The sequence below is a fragment of the Cydia pomonella genome, chromosome 1 (assembly GCF_033807575.1).
Source record: "Cydia pomonella isolate Wapato2018A chromosome 1, ilCydPomo1, whole genome shotgun sequence".
NCBI classification, from domain to species: domain Eukaryota; kingdom Metazoa; phylum Arthropoda; class Insecta; order Lepidoptera; family Tortricidae; genus Cydia; species Cydia pomonella.
This window is the reverse complement of record NC_084703.1, coordinates 10522061-10535739: the sequence shown is the minus strand read 5'-3', so window position 1 is coordinate 10535739 and position 13679 is coordinate 10522061. Positions and strand designations below refer to the sequence as shown.

The following is a 13679-nucleotide window of genomic DNA, read 5'->3' as shown; positions in this document are numbered from 1 at the left end:
ACCGTCTCTGCCTTATAAAGGGTTAACACGCACAGCCCGTTTCCAGCACAAAATGAACACAAATACGTGTTTTTGGCAGTGAATATGTTAACGTAAGTACAAACTGTATTATTTTCCAATATCTCAACATAGATTTGAATGACCTAACAAATATAAGTAATTATAATATTAGGCTCTAGAGTCTAGTCTTTGAAGTGCTCAGCGAATGTCAATGAATACGACCTGTCAACATCAGAACTTTTGTGAACATCATACATACAGCATAAGCCTTCTTCTCTTGTAGCTTGTTACAAAATAACGAATTAATCGACATTCATGCCAATATCATTTCTTCCTATTCGCAATTCTACACAGTCTAAATTCCTCACAGTAAGTATTTAACCACATTCGCTATTGTGCACAGTCATTATTTGTGTACAGTAGCGATTCAGCCTTTTCGCAATTCTGCACAATCTGAATTCTACACAACGGCATTTCACCAGCGTCGCTACTGTGCACAGTCATTATTTGTGCACATTAGCGATTCAGCCTTTTCGCAATTCTGCACAATCTGAATTCTACACAACGGCATTTCACCAGCGTCGCTACTGTGCACAGTCATTATTTGTGCACATTAGCGATTCTCCCTGTTCGCAATCTCGCACAATCTTAATTCTACGCAATATCATTTTCTCAAGCATGCAATGAAATATTGTCATTCTGTTCGGTATTTTAGGCCTCAAACATTTCGTTTCGGGCGGAGCACATCTAAGAAGCCGGCAATTAAATTAAAGGCCTCGGCCGACTAAGTACTATTTTTTAATTTTCATTTCACAGATATAGGAACACAGCATCATGACATTCAGAATTGAAAAAAATAATTGAAAACAATATTTCTTATTTAATAGTTGTTTTTAATTTCATTGCTAGTTTGAGAGAAGCACTATACATACCTAGGCGTGAAAAAAGGTTGCCTGCCTCATAACTATATGCATTCGGCCGGCAACCCCTTTCATCCCGGCCTCTGTAATAATGTTCTATTAATAGAATTTATAGTATATTTTTTAGCTTTTAGTCGTCTTTTCATTATCCTAACAAATAAATAATGATATTATTATCACATGATATTGCGTAGAATTAAGATTGTGCGAGATTGCGAACAGGGAGAATCGCTAATGTGCACAAATAATGACTGTGCACAGTAGCGACTGTGGTGAAATGCCGTTGTGTAGAATTCAGATTGTGCAGAATTGCGAAAAGGCTGAATCGCTACTGTACACAAATAATGACTGTGCACAATAGCGAATGTGGTTAAATACTTACTGTGAGGAATTTAGACTGTGTAGAATTGCGAATAGGAAGAAATGATATTGGCATGAATGTCGATTAATTCAAAATAACTATAGTATTTAGCAAAATAAACATATAGTTACATAAATTCAAGCCTATCTATTATGTAGGTACTAATCAACTAGGTATACCAATACGTAGCATCGCTCCCTTAATATGTTTTTTAGTATAATTATGGCACGTGTATATGTAGTTAGTGTGGATATATGTTAATATTTTTCAGAAAACGATCAAAAGGAATCTACGACTCGTATTTAATATTTTTCATGAAATTACCCTAGCTAAGTATTACTTTTTCTATATTGCATGAACACATCACTGTTATCAAATGTAACAAATACTACCACCAGCAAATAGTACCTCCAACAGTTAAGTATTTGGTCGCTGTATGCAATACGAACTAAATTAGCTATAGTTACCTACCTACTTCTTTACCTACTTATGTATTTACCTACCTATGAATTATAATTTAAAATGCATCATAATAAGTCCATAAGTAAGTCTAAACTGCCAATAAAATTAATAAAGTCGATATTGTTCTTAATGAAATAAAAACAATTACATAGTTTTTACTTGTATTACTCATAAAGCTATATTAATTATTGCCTATTTAGCTTGTGCCCTAAGTCATTAATAGTTAGATCTGACAGATCTGAAGACATGTTGTCAGCCAAGTTCCCGGTAAGTAATCCCGGTCCATAGAATCCCAAATACAATCCTAAAATTTAGTAAAGTCCAGACCGAATTGTTTGTATTTTAACCTCGGAGATTTAACCTTTTGGTTCGAACCAAGTCTTGTATGAGCATTTTGCATATTTATTATTAATATATACATAATTTGGCATTAGGGCTTAACCTGGATTTTTAATGTCGTTGATTGGTGTGTTAGGTTAGGTTAATCCGTATCTACACATTATACCTTTGCAGGATTTGGCGTTAGCTAGGTTTTGGTTTCGGTTAAGCGATTATGTATGGGGTTAACTTCAAAAACGAAATTCGTGGATCTCCATTTTTTGTCACTCCAGCATAGCAAGAGTTATGCATGTGGACACAAACACAAATAAAATATTCGCATTTCAGTAGCTTCCTAGGGTACCGCCGCGAACTGGATCTGGTTAATAGCTACGGATTGTCCCCTTTTGCAAGAAATAGGCTTCAACACATTTCCCATTTGTTTCGGCTGGACGACGATGCATAAGTATCCCGCGTGTCTTATAAGTTATAAGTATTATACGAGTATATCGCTACAAACAAATCTTTGTGACATTGCTTACTTACTTGTTAGGTGCATTAGGTACAGACAGAAAATTTCTACTTGATACTGACGCATAAAATACTTATAGGTAGCCTTTAGATAATCCAGTAACTTTGTCCCCTTTTTGTAATGGGGTTAGTTTGCGTCAAATCTGGTAGTTCTGATTTTTTGCAGACTTGTTTATTATGTTGGTTCAATTAATAATCTAAGTTGGTGAGTTCAAGCGCCGAACGTAACTTTGTCAGAAAACGAAAAAACTTATAAATCTCGGAAACTATTAGGTCTACAGAGACAATTCTAGTCTCGTATTGTAGCAAATTTAGACTAATTTAAAAACGCCCTGAAAAGGTACTATCAAAAACTAGTCCTTTAGGGTTATAATCTGCTAAATCTAAAAAAACACGAAATTTTTGCGGATTTCTGGATTTTTCACAAAGTTGCAAAACATTAAAACTTCCGGATTTGACGCAAACGTTAATGTATAAAGTTACTGTATTAAGACTGTGTCGTTAAAGATCAGAGACAATTATTTTTGGTAGGTAGCACAAACGTCCTTAAAGATTACCATGTAGTACCTAAGTAGGTTATACGAGTCAGCTAGTTGTATTTTTACTTTATACATGTTACGAATATTTAAAAAAATGGATATATAAATATGTATCAAGAGACAATAACTTAGTAATGTTTAAATTAATAAATAATAATTATTATTACAAGTCAAATAATTTATTGTGTGCGTAAATTACCTACCTATGTTTTAAATCTTAACTCGGGGTTTCACGGTGAGGATGATAGATGCTTTTCAAATGACGTTCAAATGCATCAAACATAGCTTTTGTCGCCAAATAAGCCCCTTAAAATGACACTATATAATGCCTTCATGTATATAAAACATCTAATTACAAAACTTAAATTGATAAAATACTGCACAGTAGAGCATCATTACATTACATGATCACGTCCGTTGAAAATTAATAAAGTTAATTACTTAGACTTACAAACCATTCTCTACTACATATATATAATATTGATTTAATACGTTTAGTACCTCCTGACCATAAATAGGTACCTAAGGTATAGGGTACTACCGGTGTACCGTTAGTTATCACAATTACTATAACATTAGTTACGCGTTAGTATTCTAAAATCATTATACTTTTAGTTAATACAAATTACAGTCAATATATAAGTAATATTACTTATGAAAAGTAAGTTATGTAGGTACGTATTTAAACTTTTTGTGACAGCCTAAAACCGCCCGGGTTTTGTTTAAATGTCAGGATCAAAAGTACGTTTTATTGTACTTACGTTTAAACCAAATTGTAAAAAACCGCATTATAATACATTACCATAGAAATGGTAGAAGTAGGTCTGTCTATCGCCAATAAGTTCAGTAAACACGGGGTGGAAATGAGGTAATTCTGTTGTTTTTACATTGCATCAAACTTTTGTAATTTAAAAGATACCTACAGATTGTATACCTTATCTTTTAAAATAGCTACTGTTTAGTCTGAATAAAATTTGAAGTCACAAATTTTTCAAAAAAACTATATTTACTAAAAATATTCATGACATTACACGAGTTAAGTATGAAAGAGTGTATGAAATAAGTTTCAAAAGAAGGAGTGAGATTAATGATAATAATATTTAATACTTTTATGGCGTGTAATGCATTATAACGTACATACCTAAGTACGTGTAGGCACAACTAACTAGGAAACTAGGTACCTACGATCTTTTTTGTCTCCTCATATAGCGTCGATTCATAGAGCCTACCAGACACGAGTAGAGTACTTACCCGATCAAAACTTATTTATTTACTGGAATACCTACTTCTCCTAGAATGAACCGAGATCACACTCCTATCGATAATCTTGTGTTCTTTGTCGTCCCATTACAATAGTACATTACGATACATCAAGTGCTAAAAGTACGCAACGAATTAAAACACCACCGAAGGGAGTGTTTTAAATCGACATGAGTTGCGAATTACCTTTTTGCACGTGTAATGTACAACGTTTTACAGTACATATGGCCCTTTAAAATTTTCTACATACGCACGTATAGTGCTAGTTACCGCACTAGGGCGGTAAAGTAACTAGTCATCAAATCAAATTCCAGACAGCTTTTAGTAAAGTCGTAGTTCCTTCGTGGCCTTTATATTTTAATTGTCACCGTGACCACGTAGTGGCCTCAAAACTTGGCCTGGAATTTAACGAGAATGACCATACCGTTCTAATTTTGGACTCGAATATCACACACTACATTGCTTTGTGCGATTTACTATAGTAAAAAAAAGAAGATTGAAATGATTTGATTTTAAGCACCCCACATTGAATTGCATGCATGTCTAATAAGATATCACTTAATAGTGGTTTTATACATTAACCTATTATAAGAGAGTATGTTTGTTAACTAGGATTTTTCTTCTAGTAAAGCGTAAAGGGAATCGTCGTTTCTTCTTGGCGCCTAGCTGCAAGAGGAGGTTCCTGGCCTCGGCGAGGGTAGCCGGCTCCACGTCGTCCACGCCCGACACGAAGCCGCTCTCAGGCCGGGAGAGCGCCGGCGTGGACGGCAGCAGCGAGAACCAACGATCTATCTTTGCACTCGAAGACAACTGTTTCAATTTAAAAAAAAGGTACTTATTGTTAATTAGCATGTTTAAATAATTAAGCAAGTTCAATGCGCTATCGTAATCTATACACTTGTTTCACAGGCATCTGGAATGTTGGTTTGATGTGATTATACCTACACTTCTCTTATACAGGTGATTTTGTTATGTCAGATCATATTCTAAGGGGCGAATATGTAGACCATACTCAACATTTACTAAGGACAGCAGTTCCAAAAGAAAACGGCGACGTATGATTCTATAAAATATAAGACACCTAAGTATTTTATTAGGCGTTTGAATTTAGGGTTGGACTGTTAGTAAAACTTGACTATGTCCCGTATTACTTTACATCGAAGAGAATTTGAAATGTCAAAGTAAACTTTGTAAACCACAGTAACTTGACTGCCATCTTTCGACACATGATTAAAACTTTTAGAACGCCATTTGACTTTGTCCTTACTCTTTCAATGATACTTATGTGTTCATTTTTTTTAATTCATGTGTCGAAATATGGCAGTAAATTTGTGGCTACAAAATTTACTTTGACAATCCCCCTCTATTTCAAATTCTCTTTGCTTTACATCCAATATGTTTAGTCAGACATAACAAAATCAACCTGTATATTTTTCTTGTCCATAAGGCTGTTACATGGTTTAGGATATGGGTATCATGTATTGAGACAATTTTATTGTTACCTGAGACGTAGGGCTAAGATGGTCGGCTCTTTATCATTTGTCACCATGCCTGTCACGTTCTAACAAGTATGTAAGCGCGAAAGTGACCGGCATAGTGACAAGTGATAAAAAATTTACCATGATGCTAACGCTGACATATGTACATACATGCAAATAATTACAATTGAATAAATAAATAGTCATATCAAATACACGTACTTACTTATTTTTATGGTAATAGGGGTGAGTAACATAATGGCCACTATGGCCGCCATTACCTATCCATTAAGTGCTGACTGTACGATCGACTAATAACAAATATTGAATCTACTGATATGATATGCTACTTTTCGACTAATATAATATTTATTTAATGGTTTAAAACTAGTGAATTATAGTTAGATTGGATAAGATAAATATTGGGACAAGAAAACCACTTATGGAATGTCCCAAGCAAAATGAACTATCTCCCTCTAAAATCAAAATTAACTATGAACTATGTACGCAGAATTACGGAATACCTTAGATTTCATAGGTGTACCCTAAATAATGGACAAATAGATACCATCAAATTCAAGATAATTTTATCCACCTTTAATATTTTCATGAGAACTCTATTCACCTTAGAGGAAATGAAGATTAGCCGTTCTATTTATTTAAACGTATTTTTTTTGTTTACATGGTTTACTTTCAACAGCAATGGATAATGTTGTGAGCAATAGGAAGTGACGCTGAGATAGATATCGAATATTACAGTGAAATAATAAAACTTCAGCAAGTAGTTTATTCTTTATTTCCAGGTTTGCATCCAAAGCTTCACATTTAAAATATTTAGAATTTGGTATACATTGATAAAGTTTTAACATTAGGTATATTTAAAGATTATTGATATATTTCGTTCAGAGGAGCACTTCCACCGTTCTAATCGTATCTTCTACAAATTCAAACAACTGTTCTATAAACTATAAACATGATAGTTACTAACTTAATTTACAAAAAACCATCCATGGATCCAAGACATCTATGTAATTTTTATGGATATGGATAATTCAGAAATGGTAAGCTTCTAGAACAATTATTGATTGATATGGCCTTTTATCTATGTAAGTATCGTATTTTACTACTATCTGCATATTGGTATAACTTTTTATTTGTATTTCATTTCGTTATTTAGATACTTATCTACTTGCAAGCATACAAAATCTGTCAAAAAAGGAACAACTTGCTTTAACAACAATTAATTACAAAGATTTATATTTAGTAAAGTAAGGCTTATCGTAAACACAAGAAATTTTCATTTAAAGCTAACATTGGCCGTAAACCAAACTCTGCTAAAATACTACAATTCTATAAACCTGTCTCAGGACTATTCGTTTTAATTTTCGGTAGGTAACCTGCTCCATGATATTCTTGACTATTTCCTTTCACTTAAAATAAGTTATGATTACGTGTCTAACAATACAATAAAGACATCAACTATTTAGGTGGTATAAGATAAGGCCGATTTCAATCAGTTCGTTATAGCAATCCAGAGATCTTCCAAAATCACTCTTCTGATGTGTATAAAACTTGTCAACAGACCCAGGCCGAGTGGAATACTGTCCTAGAAGAACGTATATTGACATCGATATTGATTACGTATAACATTTACCAATTTTATTATTCCTATAACGCCTATAACGGTGTCGGTGTTCCCCTCTCAACTCGACTGCGTCATGAACACATCGCTGCTCGGTAGGTACTTAGTGCCTTATACCTCACTGAATACAAGTTAAAGCATTAAGGCGAGTCGCCTCTGGGTAACTCCAGTCTTCATTGTTTACGCATATAAAAACTTACTTAAAAGTTCTCTACGTCAAACACATCAGAAAGAGAAACAATACTAAACCTATGTTGTTAGCACATAGTCAGTCCAGTGTCAGCAATGCAGTCGAGTATTCATTGTGTCTTTTGTTTTTGATATGCATAGTTGCATATCGGTATTAACCAGCAACTTTAAAAAGTTTTTGTACCGTAGCAAAGATAATTTGAAATCGAGGTGGATTATCAAAGAAAATTTTGTAGCCACAGTAAATTTACTGCCAGCTTTCAAGACATGATTAAAACTTTTAGAACGCCATTTGACCTTGATCCTTATTCTTTCACCTTATTTAACACATATAAATTTGTTAAATATCACAAAGTGGCGCCATCTTACCGGGCATCGGCTAAAGGTTGTGGCGGATCGCTCGAATCGATGGCCTTTGGATCGAAGTCAAATGGCGTTCTAAAAGTTTTAATCGCGTGTCGAAAAATGGCATTAAATTAACTGTAGCTACAAAGTTTTCTTTGACAATCCACTTCTATTTCTTCAAATTCTCTTTTTCCGTAGTAATGTCACAAAGCTGCTGTCTACATCAGCTAAATATGTATCTATCGTTCAGTCAACGGTCTTAAAGACGAGTTAAAACCATTTGCAAATTCGGAGCGTCAAGCATAAATTAATAGATATGACTTTTCTTAAGCTTAAGCTGTTGAACAAGTTGATGGGTTGGTAATGTAACATTACTTATTCATAATACCGTCAAGAATACATGGTTAAATTTAAATTATCTCGGGTTATTAGGGTTTACGATGTAATGGGCGATCTTTGGCACCATTTTTTTGTATATAAATATTTTAAATTTCTTTATAAATATAACTAACACTCGTTTCAGTTCGTAAATACGTTTTATGATATTACTCATAGACCGAGTAGGTATAAATAATATTTAGTATATTTATATAGGTACCACTATAGAAAAGGGACGCTATTTTTTTTACTAAAATATCCTTTAAAATTTATAGAGTTACTTTCTGATAATTATGCTGATATAATTGTATTTATTCAGCCTCATACTCACTACAAGTAGGTAATCCAATATGGATTCAAGGACAATAAGCTATTATTCACAGTATACCTAAACATGACTTCGTGTACGTTTAATAAATAATACAAGTAACTATTTCAAAACGATATGCCAACGAGTACATAATTCTGCTCTCAGTCACTACAATCCACAGTAACGCTCCAAAGAAAGATATTAGAGTTAGTTTTTGATTTACTGATAATTAGAATGATTTATGTATGTTTGCTTATAAACTATAGGTCAAATTCTGTTAATCTTAGTTGACGGTGGATCTTAGTTAATCGAGACGTAATTTGGACATGGAAATGATATGTAGTTAGGTAAATAAACTCTTCAGAATACTAGCTTAATGGTTTGATACCACTTAATATAATCGATGTGATATACTAATAATTTGGCACCTTCAATAAAGTCTCAATCTCCAAAGAGAACCTTGTTCACTTAACAATGAATATACATATTAATGCAATAATATTATAAAATATTACAACATTTGTAATTACATACCTATATTGATAATTTTCATTAATAGTGATGCTATATCGAACATAAACGAGAGAGTAAATAGGTAAATGCATGATGAAACATTAGGGAAGATAAAACTAATAATAAGTCTTTCCTTTTTAGAGTTAAATTGTAACAATTCGATCAGTATCTTTACTATACTAATTAAATAACTTGGCACAGATGTTTTTAATAAACACACACAGACGCAATGAAAAATGGTCACTTGTATAAAACATTCCACAGTTTCCCGTTTTTAAGTCTAGGTACCTACTTATGTGAATTTTAAACAACATGGTCTTATAGACAGTTGTGTTAAAAAAAAAAGTGTATTTTAGAACTGAATAAATATGTTTGGACTTGTCCCATCTTGTTTGTCTACTGCAGCAATTCGAATTTATACGACCTAATTATCAATAATCACAGCTTATTAAAATTATATTTTTGGTTATTACATCATCGATAATTTGACTAGAATGAGTTTAGACGCAATTGCGCATCTTACAAAACTACCTACGTCATTTGTTGTTCGTAGGCTTTTATTTAATTTACTTAGTTGTGTGCCTGGTCCATTGTTGTCGGAGAGCCGTCATCATATGGCTGTGATTCGGTACTTTTTCGCTGGTTGAGCGAGTGATGGGAGCAGCATATGCTACCGACGCTCCGGGTACTGTCAGGGTGTTTCCCTGGGGATTCGTCTCGGCCTGCATCTCTGGCACGTCCGAAGTGCTACCCGACGGGCTCACGGGCACGATCAGCCTCACGCGTCCGTCTTCTCCTGTGGCGGTCAGCGTCCCGTTGTGCGATAAGGGCATGATAAACGGAACGCCGTCATCTGAACTACAAGCATCAGGCGTCGAATCTTTGGATGTCGTGGCTTGGCTAGCGCTGCATAGTGACACTTCTGACTGCCCTACGCTCATTGCTTGCTCCAGGTTATTTTCACCAATGTGTATGGAGTATGGCTCTATGTTGAGTAAATCCGTGATGTCACCATTATTGAAGTTATCGATGACGGGTGGGACATTGGGAAAAGCGTTACGGTTCTGGTAGAACGGGCTGTGTTTGAGAGTTCCATTGTTATTATCGACTGGGGATTCAGCAATGCCGTCGGTGTTGACGTTTTGGAATTTAGCTATGAGATAGTTTTGTATTTGCTCGTTGGTCATGTTTCCGAAGCTCGGGGGTGATCCCGGACTGCTGAAGGCAGAGACGACGGTATCATTGTTGTTCTCAACATTTTGAGTAATCTTGGTGTGGCTGATTAAATCGATGAGCGAGTCGACGCTGGCTTGGCTGTTGTTCGCGTTGCCGTTGCAAACGCGCGTTGTTATCTTCTTAGCACCACCCTTCTGATCCAGCAGCGTTAACAAAGGAATTTAATAGAAACATATGATTTATACAATTTTATAAATATTGCTTAGTAGGTATTTCGAACAAGACATCAAAACACGTAGCAAACACATACCTACACTATTACTGCCAATCAATGTGACTGATCATAATAACCACACTACGACATCAATAGCAATCATGCAAAGCAATGTGGCACTACTCGTACTTTGTTAACATAGGTAATGTGTATGTGGCAAAATAAGATTTGTAACTGCCTAAGGATGGGTCATTATCATTAGAAATAAGTCCCACTTAACATCTAAGCCTTGATGTAACTAAGTATTTTATCAAATCAAACTTACTTAACGTAGAAATTAACAAGAACTTAGAAAAAGGCGAATGAAAGTAAACCATGCTATTGTTATTGTGGTTTTTGTCGAACCGACTTTCCAAATACAACAGTATCTTTTTATAAAATAGTGTTATAATGACTCTAAAGCACACAAGTAACAGCCCTACAGAAAAGAAGTGAATGAACTTAAAATGTCTTAGATTATTGGGTGATAAAAAATACGAAATACACACGTCGTTATAACATTCCAAACATCTGTCTTGCATTGCCAACAATTTAAAGAAGCAATAAAACTGTTGCATTTTGTTATCAAAGCAGTATTAGATATCTATGACGAGTTATTACAATAAGTAATTAAAACAAAAGTGGGAGTAGTGTATAAATAAAGTGTTAATGAATGTGGACCACATTTGTATCGTTGCAGAGATCAGACAAGGGTGTAAATAACGCTCTTTCATGTATAAATCTTATAAAATAAAACAAAATAATCCGGGTATCAGAAAAACAAACCGTGCTCTTGTTTTTGATAGAAATATTTATGTAGGTGAGGGATACAGAACTGTATAAGTAATATTACTGATAGGAAGATACTGAGGCCTCACAGGGCTCCAGAAAGCGACAGAAGATGACGCTGTTACTTCTGGTGATAAAAAGATGGCGGTGTCATAATAGAAAATGTCAATTTTGTAAAGTGATCAACTACAACAAGGCAAAGGCAACAGTTGGATTATGATGCATATGATATCGCCAGTTAAATATCCCAAAGCATGTAGGGATAACCAATCTTAAAATGAATGTCGCTCCGGTAATGTGTATTTGTATTCCACAACCTACTAATTATGTATTATCCGGATCGGAAACCAGATCCAATTTATTTTCCGCACAGTTTGGTAAAGGAAAAAAATGGTATAGGCGTGTGCATATTGAGAATGGTTTTAAATACTCTAGTATTCAAAAAACTAAAGTCAGTAAGGTTTCATGTATTATATGTGTTTCCATGTACATTTATTTTGAGGTTGTGCAATAAAGAGGATGTGTATTGTATTGTTAAGGTGTTATGGATACACGTTTTATTTTTCTGTATGACCCAACTAGGTACTTGCTAAAGTATCCTACCATTTATAAAATTAGATGTCGCGTCACAAAAAGGGATGAGGGAAAATTCAAAGGGATGTAAGCAATAGAATAAGTGATGTAAATTTATCTAAAAATGCGACTTCAAATAAAAATAGTGAAGAAAATACGGTTTAGCATGTATGTAGAATTTTCTATGTCGAGATGAATGCCGAACTCTTTTGCTGATCCTATAAGTACGAGTATCTAACCAAAAAAAGTACAGTTGTTAACGTTAACATCACGCAAGAAACATTATTTTACGGGCTCAGTTTATGAAAATGTGGACTATACTCCACAAACGTTTGTGCATGAATTAGTTTAATACTTTTAAATAAAATAAAGAAAATAATCGTGAAGTTAGCGGCTTATTTTGACGCACGGCAGCAAATATATGGTGACACTGCGTAGGATACAAAATCATTTAGATCAAATGAGCTAGAGACGAATCAAGCTAAAGCATTGTTAGCTACTTTATATGCACCTCGTACAGACAACAGCAAAAGTTACAGGTAACTCAACATTATATTTAAGAACGACTGTACTCAAGACATAAGCAGGTCGGGCATGTAATTTAAAGAGAACATAAGGGGCCCACTGATTAAAAGTCCGCCGGACGGTATCGGCCTGTCGCTTGTTCGGAACTGTCAACTTTTTTTCTGACAGGCCGATACCGTCCGGCGGACTTTTAATCAGTGGGCCCCTTTAGACCTAGGCAGCGTGTTATTCATATTGCGTCCCGATTGCAGGCGAGAGGAAACGATGTATTATATGCATATATTCTATAGGGAGTATTACTGCAATGTTCTGCCGCCAGAGTGCAGCCCTAGCACCTATCGTAAACCATAGACTGACTTATACATACTGTGCCTTAAACTGTTTTTTTGACAAGTTTTCACATAATAAAATATGACATTGATGCATCAGGGCGGTTTGTTTACAAAGGGCATACTGGGAAACGCGAAAGTGGAAATTTAGTTATCTGCCTGTTTATCGCTCGAATATGTAAGAGTAGAGCGATTAGGTTAGATAAAGAAATTTTGATTTTCTTGTTTCGCGTTAGGCCCTCAGATTGTGATGGATTGTGGTAGTGGCGCCTCCTAGGCAGAGTTTCACGTTATATTCCCTATTGCGCGTAGGTAGTTATTATAGATCGCAACGTCATATACTCGTAGGTACATGGGTATATCGCCTGCGTTCGGTAAGAATGGAGGGTCAATATTTAGCAAACTAAGTTGAGGTAGACCAAGGCCGATATTATGTGACGTTGTGGTAAATTTTAGTCCAAGTTTTGGTATAATATACCACTATTAAGGAACCATCGATCTCGGCCTACTCCATATTAAGCTTTATACTACTTTCAATTTCAATATCGGCCAAATAAAAAAAATCCAAGTCTGGAGTAGGTCTAGAGGCACTACGCGTTACTTATAATTCAGAATCTAGGATAAGGTTTATTCAATATATCCTCAACTAAAAAGCTTCGGTAACTCAGAGTAACTCGGTACAGTACAGTTAGGAACAGAGGGTCTTTTTCTTGCATATTCGTGTGATAAACAGGCAGATAAAGAGATTACGAATTAAGTTTTTGCGGTAGTGCCTCATGACCTATTCT

At 34.9% G+C, this 13679-nt stretch overlaps 1 protein-coding gene across 4 annotated transcripts in view; it reads right to left on the bottom strand.

Moving 5' to 3' along the window:
* Positions 1-3995: 3995 nt before the first annotated feature.
* LOC133534230 (carboxyl-terminal PDZ ligand of neuronal nitric oxide synthase protein) overlaps positions 3996-13679 on the bottom strand; it is a 201798-nt gene continuing 192114 nt past the window's right edge. For 2 of the 4 annotated variants that reach the window (XM_061873492.1, XM_061873466.1), the window contains one exon: positions 3996-5201. In XM_061873492.1, coding sequence (XP_061729476.1) covers positions 4977-5201 — 225 coding nt within the window. In that variant the 3' untranslated portion in view covers positions 3996-4976. Of the gene's footprint in view, positions 5202-6642; positions 10617-13679 lie in introns of those variants that run through there. The other 2 variants (XM_061873419.1, XM_061873357.1) reach the window with 1 other exon arrangement.